The sequence below is a fragment of the Aquarana catesbeiana genome, linkage group LG07, assembly GCF_042186555.1.
Source record: "Aquarana catesbeiana isolate 2022-GZ linkage group LG07, ASM4218655v1, whole genome shotgun sequence".
Lineage (NCBI taxonomy): Eukaryota > Metazoa > Chordata > Amphibia > Anura > Ranidae > Aquarana > Aquarana catesbeiana.
Window position 1 is genome coordinate 73,044,133 of NC_133330.1, and position 19,725 is coordinate 73,063,857.

Consider the following 19,725-nt stretch of genomic DNA (forward strand, 5'->3'; position numbering starts at 1 on the left):
TATATGCTGTTTGGAGTTATGTAAAATTTCTTGCTGTATTTTATAAAATATAAGAACATTTTAAAATAAAAAATAATAAAAAATACAATTTCAATTTCCAGCCATTACAGTTAAACATTCTATGTATTCCTCAATCGCAAAACAGCCAATTCATACATTTTTTCCTACTCAAAATCCTTATTTGTGAAAGGAGTTGAATCTATTTTTCATGATAGCACAGGTGACATGAATATATTTGTTACCCTTTGAAATGTCGAAATATTGTGATTTATAGTGTATTTGCCATGTACTATGAGTCCTTGTACACATCGAGGTCTGTCTTCCCAATCCATAGGTTCTGGTTGTATGGTCATTTTAGCAGAAAGTAAATGTAATTATGCAACCCAAGCCTTAAGATTAATTCCAAGTACGGTGTAATTTACACATAAATCATACCTGGCCGATGCCCCTGGAATCTGGAAATTGGTGAAATAGACGCCGCTACTCCAGTGATCTCCACTTGCTTCTGAATTCCATGCTGAGAGACTGGCCTGATGCCTTCCAAACTTTCCAAGCAACTGGCCATTTTACTGTCCTTCAGGCTTTAGGGGGGCCGGACTGTGGCCAGTGGGAGTAGAAAATGCCCCAGCATTATTACCCCATCATTGGTTTTAATGGCATAGTGCCCTATTGTTGATATCAATCAGAAGAATAGTGCCCCTTTGAATGTGTCAGTAGGGTGAATGGTGCCCCATCATTGGTGTCATTTGGTGGAATAGTGTTCCATTGATGGTGTCAGTAGGGGGAATGGTGCCCCATCATTGGTGCCATTTGGTTGAATAGTGCTCCATTGATGGTGGCACAGTGCCCCATTGTTGATATCAATCAGAAGAATAGTGCCCCATTGAATGTGTCAGTAGGGTGTATGGTGCCCCATCATTGGTGTCAGTTGGTGGAATAGTGTTCCATTGACGGTGTCAGTAGAGGGAATTGTGCCCCATCATTGGTGTCATTTGGTGGAATAGTGCCCCATTGATGGTGTCAGTAGGGGGAATGGTGCCCCATCATTGGTGTCATTTGGTGGAATAGTGCCCCATTGATGGTGTCAGTAGGGGGAATGGTGCCCCATCATTGGTGTCATTTGGTTGAATAGTGCTCCATTGATGGTGTCAGTAGGGGGAATGGTGCCCCATCATTAGTGTCAGTTGGTGTAGTGCCCAAAGGGTCAGAAAAAGGCAAGCAAAGGGCCACATTTGGCCCCCGGGATGCAGTTTGGAGACCACTGCTCCAGAATAAAAAGATAATAAAATGGACTTCAATGACTCATTTTGGTAAAGAGGCCGCTGCTGTATTAATTCTGGGTATTTTTCTTTACTTTAGCATTACACAAGGCGGGGAAGCAGCCAGTACCGCATCTTGTCCTAGGGGCCAAAATACTGAACGGAGCCTTTAGATCGTGGACAAAAAAAAATGTAAGAATCTGAGTTATTGGTATTTTCAATGACCGTGGTATTGTATGCTACATTTGAATAATATTACATAGGAAGGACTTTGCTCAAACACACTTCACCTGTATAATTTTTTTTTTTTTTTTTTTTTTTTTTTTTACTCAGCATTTTTGTGTGCTATTAACTTAGAACAGTAGGTGAAAAGCCAACTTCACATTTCATAAGTGTGAAATATTTTAGCTGCAGACAGCCATGATATTGGGCAAAGTGTTGTAACCCATAGCAACCTGATTTCAGGTTTCTTCAGTCCAGATTAGTCAGAACCATGAAATAGTATTGCTGGTTCGGTGCTATGCTATACTGCACTGTGCTTGTGTAGTTTACATCATGGGAAGCTATTTTATCCAGATGCTTAGAGATCAATTGCTAGTGATTATTTAGTGCAATTTAGCTTGAGGTGATTGTAGCCGTATTAGTGCATTTGCGACTGAAACAGTTGCGTACTATAATTACATAATTTTTCAGGACAAGCTTTCAGGGTATGTCCTCTTCTAGGTTCGAGTACTGGTCGACCTTGGAGAAGGGGACTTTCCCCCGAAAGCTTGTCCTGAAAAAACATATGTTAGTACAAATATAAAAAAGGTGTCACAGACAGTACTTAATTGTTTTAGTGTAATTTAGCTTTGAAAAATCTCCTGTGTAACTCCAGCTTTAAAGGTAAGTTTTGTACCTGTGTTCTTAAAGCGGAGCTCCACCCATAATGGGAAGCTCCGCTTGTTCGTACCCCCCCCCCCCCTCCACTACCACATTTGGCACTTTTTTGGGGGGAGCAGGTACCTGGTTTTACCAGAAGAAGGTGGGACCATCCACAAAGCGCAGCGCAACTCGCGCATGCGCAGTAGGGAACTGGCTGTGAAGCCTGAAGGCTTCACTGCTGGTTTCCTTTAGTGAAGATGCCTAAGCCTGCACCCAAAGTCGATTAAAGAGTCGGCTCGGGTGCTGACATTGCTGGATCCCTGGATAGGTAAATGTCCTTATCTTAAAAGCCAGCAGCTACAGTATTTGTAGCTGCTGACATTACATTTTTGGGGGGAGACTGGCGCTCCTCCTTAAGATGTATAATTTCTGTTTTTTTTGAGAAACCTAAAATGTTTCCATTTGGTATTTCTAGGCTCTCCTAGAACATGAAGATGAACTTCCTGAACATTTCAAGCCATCACAGCTCATCAAGGATCTCGCCAAAGAAATACGGTTAACAGAGGTGAGCTTTTTGTGTTGCTTTTAAAGTGGACTTGTACTTTACATATACTAGGTAAAGTAATCAGTTCATTGAATTATATGGAGTATAAGGTACTTATAGCGAAACTTCACTGGAGATATTGTTATCCTCCCACCTCATCCCTGGTTCCACCATCTTTACATATCTGGTGCATTTGCAGATGTGTAGCAGGTCCGTGACAAGTCTTTAGGACTTAGCACAGACCTGCAGCATATTTGTGCACATCCAGACATTTCTACACATGTAATAAAGTGGGAGTAAACTCGTTTTCTCTTTTTACCTACAGGTAAGCTTAGAATCTTACCTGTAGGTAAAATTAATATCTCCTAAACATGCACAGTTTAGGAGATATTCCAGTGAGCAGCAGCTGGTGACATCACCGGTGCATGCGCTCTGCAGGAACGGCATACCCGTGCCATTCCTTCAGGGCTGTGTACCGTGGCCGAGACTCCCTTGCATACGCAGAAGTGACATCATTGCGGTTCCGGCAGTCAGATGGCCGGAGCCCGTGAACAAGGAAGAAAGACCTGGTGAAGATGAAAGCCCTGTCAGCGGTGACAGCGCACTGCTGGAAGGCTTCGTTTTAAGGTAAGTTTTTCATAATGTGCTAGTATGCGGCACATACTAGCACACTATGATATTGCCTTGCAGGGGGAAACTTAAAGTGTTTACTACCACTTTAAGCAGCCGGGTTGTGACATCAAACTTTATGGGGTTCTGTGGCTTGTACCTGTGCCGTAGGTGTCTGCCATATCAGAAACATCTGTGACTTGTCTGTGCATGCACGAAATGTCACTGCCCACTTGCTTTCTGTGTTAAATTGTAGAGAATCCCAGAAGGCAACAAGGCATAATGTCATTCTGGCTTAGACCAGAAAGCAGGAAGTGATGTGGGGCAGCACAAAAAAAGCAGTTAATCGTTTTGTGTAAAAGGGAACAACGCCTTATTCTTTTTCAGGCGTGGGGAAGAACAAGAATAGCCTAATATGTTTTTATGGGTTAAGTTTCACTTTAAGTACTTTGCCATGCTCCACTCCCCAAATCCACTGCCAATCTGCTCGAAATTCAAGTGTACATTTTTTGTTGCTGAGAAAATGTAAAAGTTACGCATTGACTGTGTAAAGTTGGATAGACACTATACACTATTTTCTTTAGATTTTTTTTTTCCTTTAGTTTTACCAAAACCATATAATATGAGGTCAAACTTAAACATGTTCAATTTGTATGCAGTCATACAGGCCCTTGCACTACATAGTTGAAGGTAAATCTAAAGGAAATCGAACAACAAAAGTTGTATAGTGTGTATCCAGCTTAAGCCTGATTTTTCCACACTTCACAGCCAGACAGATGACATTCATTTTTGATTAAATAATTCATCTTCCTGGTTCAGCAATTCAGCTTCCTATGTCATTTCCCTGCCTCCAGCCTTTTTATTGGACAGTCAATCAATCATTACCTCTGTCCGGTGAGCAGGCCACTGGTCTTGGAAGTAGTAAAAAAGACCCAGTAAACAGTAGGGATAAACCCAAAAGTTTTACAGTGATCCTAATAATTTGCAAAGGTGTTGCATATAAGAAGAATGACTACAAAAAATGAAATATTCTTAATCATGTAAAACTATAAACCTATGTATTTCAAATCTCTAAGTGCCTGGAGTTCCACTCTAAATTTAGACATATATTTTTCAAAGTAATGAACCATAGTTACCATGTTTAAAGGGCAGCTCCAGTCTAACCGATTAAGTTCAAATCAGTGGCATATTGGAGATGAATGAATAATGTCCTGGAGGAGCTGCAGGTGTTGTTTCCTTTTACACAGTCTGTTTGGCCCCTTTCATACCGTGATCTGATGAGGTCCACCTGTCAGTTTTTCAGGCAGATGTGATCGGACACATGTCTGCTGACACCCGCTGCCATCCAATCCGATCCTGTCTGCCAAAAGCAGACGGATGGTGGACCTAATCCCCAACCTTCTGGTGGATTGGATGGAAACGGACAGGCGATTCATTTCCATCCGATTACCCCATAGAGGATAGCAGGACTGTGTCCTTGTCCACTCCGGACCTCTCATCCGCCTGCTCAGCGGGAATCAGCGCAGAGATCTCTTGCTGAGCAAGCGGATTCCACTTCACAAAGGTGCCCATGTGAAAGGAGCCTTTCTCATTGTAACCTCAGGCAAAACTCTTCGGAGGGAGGGGAAGAAGGAAGAGGAGTCACTTCCCTGCTCAGTTATCTAAAAAAAGGTAAACTACATTTTACATGTTTCTTTTTTTTTTTTTTTTTACCTAGAATGCATCAAAAGTCACCAAGACAGACATTAGTGCCAACACCATCCCAGAAAGCAACAATATTATTGTGGAGAAAATCGAGAGCGAACCGAAAGAAGAACCCCCCTCACCAGTGCCAGAAAGTCCACCACCTATGGAAAAATTTACGAAAAAAAAGACCAATAAAAGTGAAAAACTGTCAAAACCCCCCAAACCTCCTAAACCCCCCAAAGAGGCAAAACCTGTCAAAAGTGCCAAACCACCCAAAACTCCAAAACCACCTAAACCTCCCAAACCTTCAAAAAATAAGGAGGGAGGCAAAAAGAAGGCAAAGAAGATGAAAGACTCGCCCATATCACTACCAACCACTCCAGACCTCGATGTTCTCGAGGCCCACACTAAGGATGCATTGATTAAAGTTGACACACCAAAGAAGGTTACGGTGAGTACATATTATTTCATTCTTGGATAGAGAAGTTTGTTTATTTGGAGCTAATAAGTACACATGCCGTGCCAAAATATGGAGGCATCCTTTTGAGTTTGAAAGTATTTAAACCAAAGCAGTAATCATAACCTATATAATGACCTTTATGGCCCATCTATATGACCCTGATGAAGGGGGCGTTATAGAGGCCTGAAATAAGTTAAGAGTCTTTCTGGACCATATTAAACTTTACATGGACATTAACATTTATATGGTGCTCCTGTTCTTGCATATTTGAAATGATGTTTCAAGAGCCTATAAAGGCTTTGGTGTACCAGAGCAGCCTCAAAATTACCTAAGAAAGCAGATGATATACCAGACCAGGACCTTAAAGAGGTTGTAAACCTCCATGGATAGAATAAGGTTTGCCTATAGGTACTGTAAATATCTCCTAAACGTGCACCGTTCAGGAGATATTTACTGTTTACTGTGCCGATTATGTCATCGGTGCATGCGCTCTGAGGGAACGGCTGCCCATGCCTGGTGGCGATCTGCAATTTTTATCGGGACTGAGATATTATGGCGGACACATCAGACATTTTTGACACTATTTTGGGACCATTGTCGTTTATACAGCAATCAGTGCTATAAAAATGCATTGATTACTGTGTAAATGACACTGGCAGTGAAGGGGTTAACCACTAGGGGGCAGTGAAGGGGTTAAGTGTGTCCTAGGGAGTGATTCTAACTGTTAGGGGGTTGGACTTCAACACCCAGGACAGTGATCACTGTCCTGTCACTAGGCAGAACGGGGAAATGCTTTGTTTACAAAAGCATCTCCCCGTTCTTCCTCTCCGTGACACGATCGCGAGCACCCAGCGAATATCGAGTCTGCGGGACCCACGGTCACGGAGACCACGGCGCGCGCGCTCGTGACACTGCTTCTTAAAGGGTGCGCACCTGTACGCCTTTTTGCCTGCCAGTGCTATTCTGCCGACGTAAATCGGCATGTACTGGTCGGCAAACGGTTAAAAAACACTTCTAAACACAAACACGGCAAAATATTGCTAAACGCAGCATGTAAACACGGCAAAACGGAAGTTTTAAACATCGACTACTATCTGTCAAGTTAAATCGCTCAGGAGAGGTTGTAAAAACGTCCCGTGTACATGAAGCCTTACATAGGACAGAAACCTTGGAAACCGCTTGCTGTAGCAAATTCCGTTTAGATCAAGGAGACCCCATGCACCTTTTGTAAAGAAGCCCTAAACTTATGAGATACTGAGATGCAGTGGCTTCTAATATTAAAAGTGCTTTTGGTACATTATTACATTAGTAACATGTCACCATTTTTCTAGGTAAATATATTTCTAAAGGTGCTATTGACATGAATTTTTCACCACACGTCGGTAGCAACCTATGCAATCCATACATACAAAGAAACCAAAACAACACGCTAACTGAAATGTATTTAATACTTTGTACAAAATCCTTTGTTGGTAATGACAGCTTCAAGGCACCTCCTGTTTGATTTTGTCCCATTCTTCCACACAGTCTTCAAATCTTGAGGGTTCTGTGGGCCTCTTCTGTGAATTCTGATCTTTAGTTTCAAGTCAGGTGATTGGCTGGGCCATTCTAGCAGCTTTATTTTCTTTCTTTGAAACCAATTGAGAGTTTCCTTGGCTTTGTGTTTGGGATCATTGTCTTGCTGAGATGTCCACCCTGGTTTCATCTTCATCATCCTGGTAGAGTGCAGCACATTTTTATCAAGAATGTCTTGGTACATTTTTCCATTCATCCTTCCTTCAATGACATAGAGTTTGCCAGTACCATATGCTGAAAAACACAATATGGTGTTCCCACTTCCAAACATCACTGTTGGTATTGGGATGTTTTTAGGGTAATGTGCAGTGCCATTTTACCTCAAAACATGGTGTGTATTATGGCATCCAAAGAGTTCAATTTTGGTCTCATCTGACCAGACTATATTCTCCCAGTATTTCATAGGCGTGTCCAAATGTTGTGCAGCAAACTTTAAACGAGCTTCAACATGCTTTTTCTTCAGCAATGGAGTCTAGTGAGTGTGCATACATTCCATGGCAGTTGAGTGCATTACTTATTGTTTTCTTTGAAACAATTATACCAATAATTCCAGGTCTTTCTGAAGCTCTCCACAAGTGGTCCTTGGCTCTTGGACAACTCTTCTGATAATTCTTTTCACTCCTTTGTCAGAAATCTTGCGAGGAGCAACTGGTCTTGGCCGGTTTATGGTGAAATGATGTGCTTTCCACTTCACGATTATGGCCCCAACAGTGCTCACTGGAACATTCAGAAGTTCAGAAATACTTCTGTAACCAATGCCATCAGTATGTTTTGCAACAATAAGTGTGCAATGGTCTTAAGAAAGCTCTTTGCTTTTACCCATCATGAGATGTTACTTGTGTGATACCCTGGTAATGAGACACCTTTTCATAGGCCATCAGTTGAGACTGAACCAACTGATATTAATTTGCACTGACAAGGGACAGGATTGCTTTCTAATTACTGATAAATTTCAGCTGGTGTCTTGACTTTCAATGCCTTTTTGCAACTTCCTTTCTTCATGTGTTCCATACTTTTTCTGTGTGTCATTCCATTTGATTACAGATAACTTAATTTCTAAACTTATTTGTTTTGGTTTCTTTGTATGTATGGATTGCAAGGGTTGTTACCGACATGTGGGGAAAATTTCCTATCAATAAATAGCACCTTTAGAAATATATTTACCTAGAAAAATGGTGACGTGTTCAATACTTATTTTATCCTATATATATATATATATATATATATATATATATATATATATATAGATACATATCTATATAGATATCTATATCTATATAGATATATATCTATATAGATCTATATATATAAATATATATATCTATATATCTGTATATCTATATACAGATATATATAGATAGATATATATATATATTTATTGTATTTATACACACACGCATATGGTATATATCATGTTTACCAGAATGATTGTCTAGTAAGATTGTCCAAAGTGCAGTTATCTGCAGGAAAAAGAATAATTATTTAGAGCAGTAAAACAGGGAAAAGTTTATATTCTTGCACGTTTTCATAGGTTAATGCACTTTACACATAGCCCTTTTTACTACCCTATTATATCTGGTAAAATAGATATAACCTCTAATTGGATGCCATTTTGGGCTTGTGCACAGATTATGTTTACCTGCATTTATTATGCATTTAAAAAACACATCATCACCACCACACCAATATGCCACCTACAGACTCCTTCATCTGGCAGTAGTGACATTTGCCTTGCTTTATGTGACCAACAAAAGGCTCCTCATCTTTGTATGCAGATTGCAACGTTTTTTTTTATTTATTGGCTTACTATACAAAGCTGCCATCCATTGCTTTGCCATTGTAGCACCCTCTAGTATTGTAATGTCATTGGCCATCTGGAGTGTGGCTGATTATACAATTTCACTGATACGCACATCAAAGGCAGGTCAGTAAATTCATCTTTACCTCAATAGTACAGTGTACATTTCAGTTCTGAGGCTGCGTTTGACCTTTTTTGTGTTGCATTTCTTTTAGATGTTCTATTGGGAATGTGTTTGCATTGCATGCAAAGCATGTCAGATGCTGCCTTTAGCATTAAATTGCATGTATTTTGAGCTGCACTGCATTAAAATGTAAAAGCCTGCGTTTGACAGCAGTGCCCGTCTTCACAAGCCCTTAGTCTGCTAAAACATTATGTGTATCATAAACAATTTACAACGTTCAAGGTTTTTCATCCTTTTTTTGCATCTCAGTGCTGCTGATCTTATCCAGCCTTTTTCAGTCATTTTCTGTCTACATGCATAACAGCGTGGGCTGCACATCATTGCTCTGGATTGCAACGGCAACTTTTGTAATAAATATTATACTTTTATACATACGTTGTGCCTTTGTACCATGAAAGTCCATACTAGCCTCAACCAAATGCCCCCACCCCATTGCTCTGGATTGGCTTTCTGATGTTGACAGTGGTGGAACATACCTATGCAATGTATGTAGGCACAGCCACTTGTAATCTCCATTAGAGCAACATGTGACAATGGAAGAGCACAACTGGGAAGCACGCCATACATGAAGTTACTGAACAAGGACCTTCATAGCAAGATCTCCTGCTATTATTTAGTAAAATTTAATGCAACTTTTGGAATCACATTAACATGTGAAAGTTATTATGAGATTTTAGTGATTGGGTTTATATACATTCTTTTATGTCATGACATTTTTTATTCTTGAAAATTGATCAGTTCAAGTAGATAAAGCAAATCCTAGCCAACACTTCCATACTTCTATTTTTCTCCAGGTCCCCAAGGAGGAGATAAATGTCCCCAGCAAGGAGGAGACAGCTAAACAGAACAATGATATGGAAAAGTTTGAAATGCGGGACCAGAATAAAATCAAAACAGAAGCAAAGTGGAAATATAAGGTATTGTGAATGTTGGAGTACTGATAAGGAGAAAGCTCTTTTTCCTAAACAAAATAAGCATGTGAAAACTGAATTCATTAAGCTGGTCGTAAAGAAAAAAAAAAAAAGATCCTTATATGGTCTTCTTTTACGCAACATGACACATCTGTTATTTAGTGCATGTCAAGATACCCCTCCTAACAGCCTATAAAGCAATTATGGTGACCCCCAGGTCATTTCTTATCTCTGCTTTAAAGGACCCCCCCCCCCCATGACACGGGGGGTTCTTCTCCTCACACCCACTGTTGCAATTTAAAAACAGCACAGCCAAGCAGGGCTCCGCCCACAAAGTCACGTCGTTTGTTTACAGAGTTCAGTGAATGAATGAGCTACAATTACCATCTGCCATTGCTGCAGGCGGCTTGTAGTTCTGGTGAGCGCTCTTGTAGTTCATTGATCTTCCTGCTCTCCAATAACTGTATGTACATATGGGCAGGTAGCTGTACTGAGAGTCTGCAGGAGCCTGGCATTGCACCTATGATCTACTGATCACGGGTACAGTGCTTTCAAGGCATAATAAATGCGCATTTTTTTTCTGCAGAAAAATGTGCATTTATTATTTTTTTCTCAGTAAGTGAGCATAGCCTTTAACATCCATGATGAACACATAACTGGGCAAAAATGTATTAACCTGTGTGTCTTGTTGCTATTCAGATGCTAATTTCACAATAAGTTCACACAATGTACAATTCTTGCACAAATAGTTGTGTCATAAAATCCCATTACTCCCTCAAATTTAGATTTTGAGTATCTCTTCACTGTACTAATGGGTGGGTCATTCAGAGTCGAACTTAAAGCAAACGTATTTACCCATTCAGTGCAAAACAGGTTTGCTTGAATCTGCAGAAAACGATACCTGTTCTTTGCTCCCCTACCACTCCATTTAGCATCAAGAGCCAAAGGGAATTCCCGGAAATTCCAAGTGTGGGGGAGCGTGTGACTTGCTCCATGTCACCGTTCTGGGCCAATCAGTGCAAATAGTGATGGCGAACCTTGGCACACTAGATGTTTTGGAACTACATTTCCCATGATGCTCATGTGCTCTGCGGTGTAGTTGAACATCATGGGAAATGTAGTTCCAAAACATCTGGCATGCCAAGGTTCGCCATCACTGAGCTAGACCATCTTTGGCAACTCTTATCTTACACAGGGCTTTCCTTTCACTCTCAGCAGATGAACAGAGCAGTAGGGGAGCAAAAAGAAGGTTAATATGTGTATCTGTGGAGGTTTGCATTACAGTAACCCTGTTGCTTTGCCCTTCTTGAGCAAACTACTAATCCACTATTAGTACTTGCCAGTAGGGTTAAAGCAATACTAAAAACACTGTTTATTTGCAATATCCCTTCCTTCCTGAATGTGGCTTATGGCACTGTAATTATTTTAATTTAAAAAAAAGTACCTTCTTTCATAATTGATATACAGCTGTCACATGAGCTCTTTCCCAAACTGTCTGGGAAACGGTGGAAGGGAAAAACTTCAAGTCCTCTGCTGCTGGTCACATAAAAAACTAAAACAAAAAAAAACAGCCTTTGGGACACAGAGTACAAACAAATAATATCAATAAGCTGTTTTAAATTGTCATATAAATATATATTTGAAATTAAATCTTTATTCTTTTTTGGCAATAATATGGTGTGGGCGGATTTCTGCCAGTCACAGGCCATGTCACATCCTTTTCCAAGCTTTTCCTCCAGCCTGTGTCTTATGCCCCGTACACACGGTCGGACTTTCCGATGGAAAATGTGCGATCGGAGCTTGTTGTTGGAAATTCCGACCGTGTGTAGGCTCCATCGGACACTTTCCATCGGATTTTCCGACACACAGAGTTTGAGAGCAGGCTATAAAATTTTCTGACAACAAAATCCGTTGTCGGAAATTCCGATCGTGTGTACACAAATCCGACACAAGTGCCACGCATGCTCTGAATAAATTAAGAGACGAAAGCTATTGGCTACTGCCCCCGTTTATAGTCACAACGTACGTGTTTTACGTCACCGCATTTAGAACGATCAGATTTTCCAACAACTTTGTGTGACCGTGTGTATGCAAGACAAGTTTGAGCCAACATCCGTCGGAAAAAATCCATGGATTTTGTTGTCGGAATGTCCGATCAATGTCCGACCGTGTGTACGGGGCATTAGAATAACAGGGCGGTGAAACCTCCATCAATCTACATTGTGTTTAGCTGGTTAGTGGACATGGAGGAATAGGGAGAGAGTGGGCTGTCATTTACCACTGTGTATAAGCCTACATGTGTGACTCTATAGTCACATGGGCTGCTCAGATGTGATAGGGAGGAAATGCTCAACATAGAAACTCACTGAAAACTGAGCATGTGCAGAGCTACCAATACTGCTCTACAAAATTCCCAACTGCATTGGGGACAAAGACAGAAGGGGAGATAAAGACCAACCAGTTTTTTTTGCAGAAGACAGAAAACTTATCCCATAGCGACTGAGTGGGTATGAACAGCATGTAATACTGCATTTACTGATAGTTTTTATTTATGTGGGTTTAATCACACTTTAAGGGTAATAGTTCATCTTTAAATTATGCATACAGGGAGTAGAAATACTGTATGAGCAGTCCTGATTTTTTACCCGTTTTCTTACCTGGGCACAGGCACAGTACTGAGCAGCTAACTGCCCTTTTAATCACACTGAGTACCTTTCTGACACCCATAATGAATAAACATGGGGGGGGGGGTTAGCCCCCAAAAAATAGAGAAAAGAAGAGAATTTCCCATGGTAACCAATTAGCAGATTTATTTAAATTATATTTTTTGTACAACCTCTGCTAAGAATGTTTGCCCTTTGTTGCTCTTGCCATTGAATCTCCATAGGAGTAAATGGAAATTTAAAGCAGAGTTCCAACCAAAAATGTAACTTCCGCTTTTCGGAATCCCCCCCCCGGTGTCACATTTGGCACCTTTCAGGGGGAGGGGGAGCAGATACCTGTCTAATACAGGTATTTTGCTCCCACTTCCGGGCATAGATAGCAGAGCCACCCGCGGGTATCTATGCCACCTCCGGCACCTTCTCTGTCCCCCCCGCTGTCTTCTGGGAGACACACAGGTCCCAGTAGGATCTTGCAGCGCGAGTCGCGCATGCGCAGTTGGGAACCAGGAAGTGAAGCCACCAGATGGCGATGCCTCCACCCGAGAGCCGAGGGATGGGTCGGCTTCGGGGGCCGACATTGCGGGCCTGGACAGGTAAGTGTCCTTATTTTAAAAGTCAGCAGCTGTAGTATTTGTAGCTGCTGACTTTAAAAAAAAAAAAATAGGCGGAACGCTGCTTTAAGCAGGGAGCGTGGCCTTGGAAGCTTAGATTGAGAAATATGGCGGCTTCTGTCAAAGTCTGAAAGATTAGGGTGGTGAATACAGAGGCTGATGCAAGTGAACAGCACATGTCCCATCCATTGTCATCAGCCTCCATACAACAGTGCCCAAGAAGAGTTCAGTGACAGCTCCAAGTACAAAACAGAGCTGGAAGCAAGTGGCCCAAGGTGCTCTGTTAGCTACAGCATACATACATACAGTAGATACTAATAGTGCTTGCACCAGCCAGCTACTGTACAGGAATGAGATCTTACTTATATGTGGACTTACATTATAGAGATCCCTGAGTCTAGCAGCAACTTACCTTTGTTTGCAACAGTTATCAGATTTAGGTTGTTTTTCAGTACTTTATATGAATAAGATGTTAAAATGTAACTCCATCAGTACTCATTAACACTTATGGCTTTTGTTGTTTATTACACATGAACATACTTATTTATTGTTTTCAATGGTATTGATTTAAATAGTTCTAGTAGCCAGATGCTTTATCTTTAAAACTATGTTAAGTTTTGTGCGATATTTTGATCCTCAATTTTTTTTTAGCCCATTAACCATTCAATCTGATCAAATGTGTGTTGAATAATCAAAGATTGTCAAATCAAACAATTAGGGGACGGTGAATGTTTTTAGACCCTGAACTCAGCATAACTTTGTTCTGCATAAAGTAGTTTTACTTTAGCTGCTTCCTTCCCACAATATGCAGATTACCATTTCCCTGCACAATGTCTAAAGCTCAGCCAACAGTGTACACAGAGACAGTAATAGGGCGCTCTGGATAAGGTAGACTTTTTCAGGAAGAGGAGTACATGACATAGTGCAAACTTGAATATGGTGGGCAAGTAGTGTCAGGTACAGCACCTCAGCAGAACTCCGGGAGAGAGAAGCATACTCTGGTAGAGACAAGGCAAAAGAGAAGGCGCTTCTAAGTGCAGTAAACACTAAACTTTATTAGCCCAAACAAGATTAAAAACACTAACAAGATGTACAAGTGTATAGGCTCATCAATATTAATAGTGTCCAGTGGGAGAGTTCCCTTGTCTATGTAATAGCTGTAGGTGGAGTCCTGTACCGGCCAGCGATGGAGAGCTGTGTGTACAAATCCAGAAAGGGCAGCCGATTTGTCTGGACCAGCGTGCAACGCAGGTACTCGGAAGTGATGTCAGAGTGGGCGGGACGCGTTTCAGAGCATGCCCATTCGCTCCTTCTTTAAAGCCGTGCTTACTGTTATGCCCTGTACACACGGTCGGATTTTCCAACGGAAAATGTGTGATAGGACCTTGTTGTCGGAAATTCCGACCGTGTGTAGGCTCCATCACACATTTTCCATTGGAATTTCCGACACACAAAGTTTGAGAGCAGGATATAAAATTTTCCGACAACAAAATCCGTTGTCGGAAATTCCGATCGTGTGTACACAAATCCGACGGACAAAGTGCCACGCATGCTCATAGTAAATTAAGAGACGAAAGCTATTGGCTACTGCCCCGTTTATAGTCCCAACGTACGTGTTTTACGTCACCGCATTCAGAACGATCGGATTTTCCGACAACTTTGTGTGACCGTGTGTATGCAAGACAAGTTTGAGCCAACATCTGTCGGAAAAAATCCATGGATTTTGTTGTCGGAATGTCCGATCAATGTCCAACCGTGTGTACGGGGCATAAGTGTTTACTGCACTTAAAAGCACCTTCTCTTCACTTTTGCTGTGCCAACACTGTGCACAGCAGCTTGCAGGCAACACTGTGTTCATCTGCTTGCTATCAGACCGAGCTGTCATTGGCAGCTCCAAGCCCCACTAATGCTCGGGAACCAATTAGAGTGGTTCCCGATCATGTGATTACTTTGTCAGCTATGGCTTGCCTAGTCATAACATGCAGCTTAGAAGTTCATTCACAAAAATATGCCTTTAGCCTGCAAATGACACTGCAGACTAGATATAGCAGTATGCCTCTGTTTAATACTGTAACTGTCGGATACAATTATTGTATTTAAAATTAATACAAATACAAAAATATTAAAGTGATTGTAAAGGTTCTTTTAAAAAAAAAAATAACAAACATCATACTTACCTGCTCTGTGCAAGGGTTTTGCACAGAGTGGCCTGATCCTCCTTTTCTGGGGTCCCCCAGCAGTGCTCCTCCTCTTCATCGAGTGCCCCCACGGAGAGCCGCGTTCCATGAGGGCACCCATGTGGGCTCACTCCCGAGTCCTGCTGCTGCATCCATTGACACAGACAGCAGGACTCGACCCCGCCTCTGGCTCCTGTGCCACTGGATTTGATTGATAGCAGCGGGAGCCAATGGCTCCCGCTGCTATCAATCTATCCAATGAGGACCCGAGACATCGGCTGGAGCTGCTGGGCTCGTGCTCACCGCTGGAACGATCGGGTTCAGGTAAGTAAAAGGGGGGTCTGGGGGGCAGCTGCAGCACAGAAAGTTTTTCACCTAATGTATAGAATACCAGAATCTTTTTCTGTTGCAAGGAAGTCTCCCCACTGCCAGAAAACAATAGCCGAGCAGGGAGAATGGATGGGGGAATCGAGTCTTTTTTTTCATTCAATCTGCTGGTTGAATAAAAAAAACAGACTCATCTATGGGCTGCCTTAGCCCTTGTACTGGCTGTATATAGTGTAGTTTTGTTACGATTTACAGATTTGATATAATGGCTTTGTACCTCTGTCAGTTATAAATATAGTAGCCGCAATGAAAGAATGTGTCTCTATAAGAAAAGCAGCACAAGATGTCATGAACTCATTTCTTCAGGACTTTAACCACTTGCCCCCCGGAAGATTTACCCCCTTCGTGACCAGGCCATTTTTTTTGCAATACGGCACTGCATTTCTTTAACAGAATTGCGAGGTTGTGTGACACTGTACCCAAATAAAATGTATATTCTTTTTTTCCCCACAAATAGAGCTTTCTTTTGGTGGTATTTGATCACCTCTGCGGTTTTTATTTTTTACGCTATAAACAAAAAAAGACCGACAATTTTGAAAAAAAAAAACAATATTTGAGGCTCAGGACCTTGCGGTTTAGCTACAATTTTGGGGTTGACCTAGCACCGCTAGGTAAGGGGCCACTACCTACATTAGTGTATTATGCACGAAGAGGACACAGAGTGAACTGCATCCCAGACACCCCACTGCTGTTTTATTTAAGCACCAAGAACTTTTTTGCGCACCTTAAATGACTTTTACACTTGCACTTTAAGTTTGCTGCATTTATTGGCATGTCATTTACCATTTCAATTGCAGATTAGCACAGTATTTTAAAATCACCACTGTTGGGACATTTTATTATTATTATGCCACTTATTTATATCATTTATATTTTTTTGGATTGATTTGCCTGAATAGAGACACTTAGGTCACCTTAAGCACTGGCACTCTATATCATATGTTTTGCACAATTTGTAAGGATACGTTTCTGATTTTCATTTTTTATTTCTTCTATATGTATCTAATGCATTTTAGAGATATGCACATGAAGATGTCTTTACACATTTCTTTTTACTAACACATGATGCTTATTATCACGATGTCACAAGGTTTTTAGTGTCAACACAAACCTATGCGATTTTATTCTAGTTTCATTTATTATGCGATTTTATGTGTTATGAGCTATTAGTATATAGGAATTGACCACATACGGAGATTTACAGCAGTTTTTTTCTGACTAGGGCAGCACCCCCCCCCCTCTTTCATTTCTGTTTAATTTTGGGTTTATGCTTGGCCCTTTTTCGGTGCGTGCAGCTGTCCAGTCGCATACGTGCGCTCCAGCTTTTATCCCCCTTTTTTTCTTTCTTTCTTTTTCCAATTGGGTAGCGCAGGAATATTTCTATTATATAAATATTTTTTTACTTTTACTTTTGCTATAAAACATATCCAATAAAAACATGAAAAATCAGATTTCTTCATAAATTTAGGCCATTATGTATTCTGCTACATGTTTCAGTTTAAAAAGCTCCCAATAAGCGTATATTGGTTTGTGCAAAAGTTATAGCGTCTACAAACTTCTATAAACTTTATTTATTTTTTACTAGTAATGGTGGCGATCAGCGACTTATAGTAGGATCGTGATATTTTGGAGGAGAGTCGGGACACTAGCTGACACTTTTCACTTTTTGGGGACCAGTGACACTAATACAGTGATCAGTGCTAAAAATATGCACTGTGACTGTACTAATGACACTGGCAGGGAAGGGGTTAACATCAGGGATGATCAAAGGGTTAAATGTGTGCCTAGGGAGTGTTTACTAACTGTGGGAGAAGTGCATGTACTGTGGGAAGGCAGGGTTCCGTGCTCCTGCTTAGCAGAAACACAAGATTACTACCTTCTATACTGACAGAACGGCGATCTGCCTTGTTTACATAGGCAGACCGCCGTTCTGCTTCTCTCCAGAACGATCGCTGGGTGGCAGTGGACATTGAGTCCGCCGGTCCCGCTGATTGGCTCACGCTGTGTCCAATCACAGCGTGTGCGCCTCAGACCCTGAAGTGCAGAATCACGTACAGGTACACGATTCTGCACAGAAGAGCCACCGCCCCTCAGTAAATGTACGTGAGGCGGTCGGCAAGTGGTTAAAGTAAAGTAGAAGTTCAGCTTCACTGTACTAATGAAACATCAGGGGTGTGATCAAAAGGGTTAAATGTGTGTGGGAGCTCCTTTTACTAGGGGAAGGCATTGTTCCATGTTCCTTCTCAGCAGGAACACAGGATCAATGCCTTCTCTCCTGCCAGAACAGCGATCTGCCCTGTTTACATAGGCAGATCGTCGTTCTGGCTCTGCCTAATGATCGGCGGGTGTCGGTGGACATCGAGTCCGCGGTACCCGCAGATCAGCTCCAGATGTGTCTAATCACAGCTGGCGTGGAACGCGGGCAGTGCGCATGCGCTCCCTAGAAGTGTGGGATCACGTAATAGGTACGTGATCCGGTGCAGAGCGGTCGCCCTGCCGCATTATTTGTGTGTTGGTCGGTCGTAAAGTGGTTAAAGAGTTCCTTGGCTTCTCTCTACTGCTGTGCACACTAAGCCAGCTATAGATGGATCGCAATTTTGATCCATCAGTGGGCAGGCTGGTTGTACAGAAGTCAATCTCTCAATCGACTTCTGTTCAACCAGCCTGTCGTGTTTTTTATTTATTTTTTGCTCAATCAGTGCAGCTGGCTTTAGCCAGAAACACTGATCATTGTATTCTAACAGCAAGGAACTCTCTCGCTGTCAGAATACAAAAGCTCCGCAGGAGGAATTCCCCTGTCAACACTGAAAGTGCTAATGAGGGATTTGAATCATATTATTTTTTCGCTCAGCCTGCTGGTTGAATGAAAAAATTGCGTCATCTATGGCCAGATAATTCTTAGCACGGAGGATTGAGGACTGCATTTTAGCGCCTTCGGGTAACACTATGGAGCTGAAGATTTTGGTGAAATAGATATCACATTTCAGGTTTACAAAGGGTTTTATCTGAAATACTCAGTTCAGTAATGTTGGTTAGTCACATGAATTAAGCATGAATAGTCTATGACATAGCTAACTTAAACCGGTAATTTTACATCTCTTCAACATTGAATCAGTATTGTGGAGAAATTATATGTAATTATTACCAGTGAGAATAGGTTTTGTATTATACTGTCATTGCTAGGAGATCCTGGCTGAGCTAAAAGGAAAAGAACAAAATAAAACGTTTGTCACTGAAGAGCCCTCATTAAAGCAACCCTGCTGCATAAAAACATCCTCAAACTGGTAGCCAGAGGTGCAGGCATTTACCCCTTTTTATGTTATAAGATATGGACTCTTCTCTTAAAGCCGGAGTCCTGATGAAGTGTCATGCAAATCATTCATTAATAGTCATCTCTCTACTATATATATATATATATATAAGAGAGAGAGAGAGAGAGAGATATCTATATATATATATTTTTTTTCAGACACCCTACAGAATAAAATGGCAGTCGTTGCAATACTTTATGTCACGCCGTATTTGCGCAGCGGTCTTACAAACGCAATTATTTGGAAAAAAAATAAACTTTTTTAAATTAAAAAATAAGAACACAGTAAAGTTAGCCCAATTTTTTTCTATATTGTGAAAGATAATATGACGCCAAGTAAATTGATACCCAACATGTCACGCTTCAAAATTGCACCCGCTCGTGGAATGCAGACAAACTTTGGCACTTTACAAATTTCTATAGGCGACGTTTAAAAATTTCTACAGGTTACCAGTTTTGAGGTACAGAGGAGGTACAGTGCTAAAATTATTGTTCTTGATCATGTGGGCGCAACTTACGTATGCGTTCGATTCTGCACGGAGGGACGGGGCGGTTTAAAAAACTTTTTTTATTATTATTTATTTTGCTTCTTATATTTTATTTTTACACTGTACTTTTCAAAAAAAAAATCTGGATCACTTTTATTCCTATTACAATGAATGTAAATATCCCTTGTAATAGAAAAAA

General features: G+C 41.2%; 1 protein-coding gene across 3 annotated transcripts in view; it reads left to right on the forward strand.

Annotated features, from left to right (window-relative positions):
* The window catches only part of PHF2 (PHD finger protein 2), a 441,387-nt gene that overhangs the window by 337,233 nt on the left and 84,429 nt on the right, over positions 1 to 19,725 (forward strand). For all 3 annotated transcript variants that reach the window (XM_073592328.1, XM_073592327.1, XM_073592329.1), the window contains exons 10-13: positions 1,360 to 1,451; positions 2,599 to 2,688; positions 4,994 to 5,413; positions 9,774 to 9,896. In XM_073592328.1, coding sequence (XP_073448429.1) covers positions 1,360 to 1,451; positions 2,599 to 2,688; positions 4,994 to 5,413; positions 9,774 to 9,896 — 725 coding nt within the window. The remainder of the gene's footprint in view (positions 1 to 1,359; positions 1,452 to 2,598; positions 2,689 to 4,993; positions 5,414 to 9,773; positions 9,897 to 19,725) is intronic.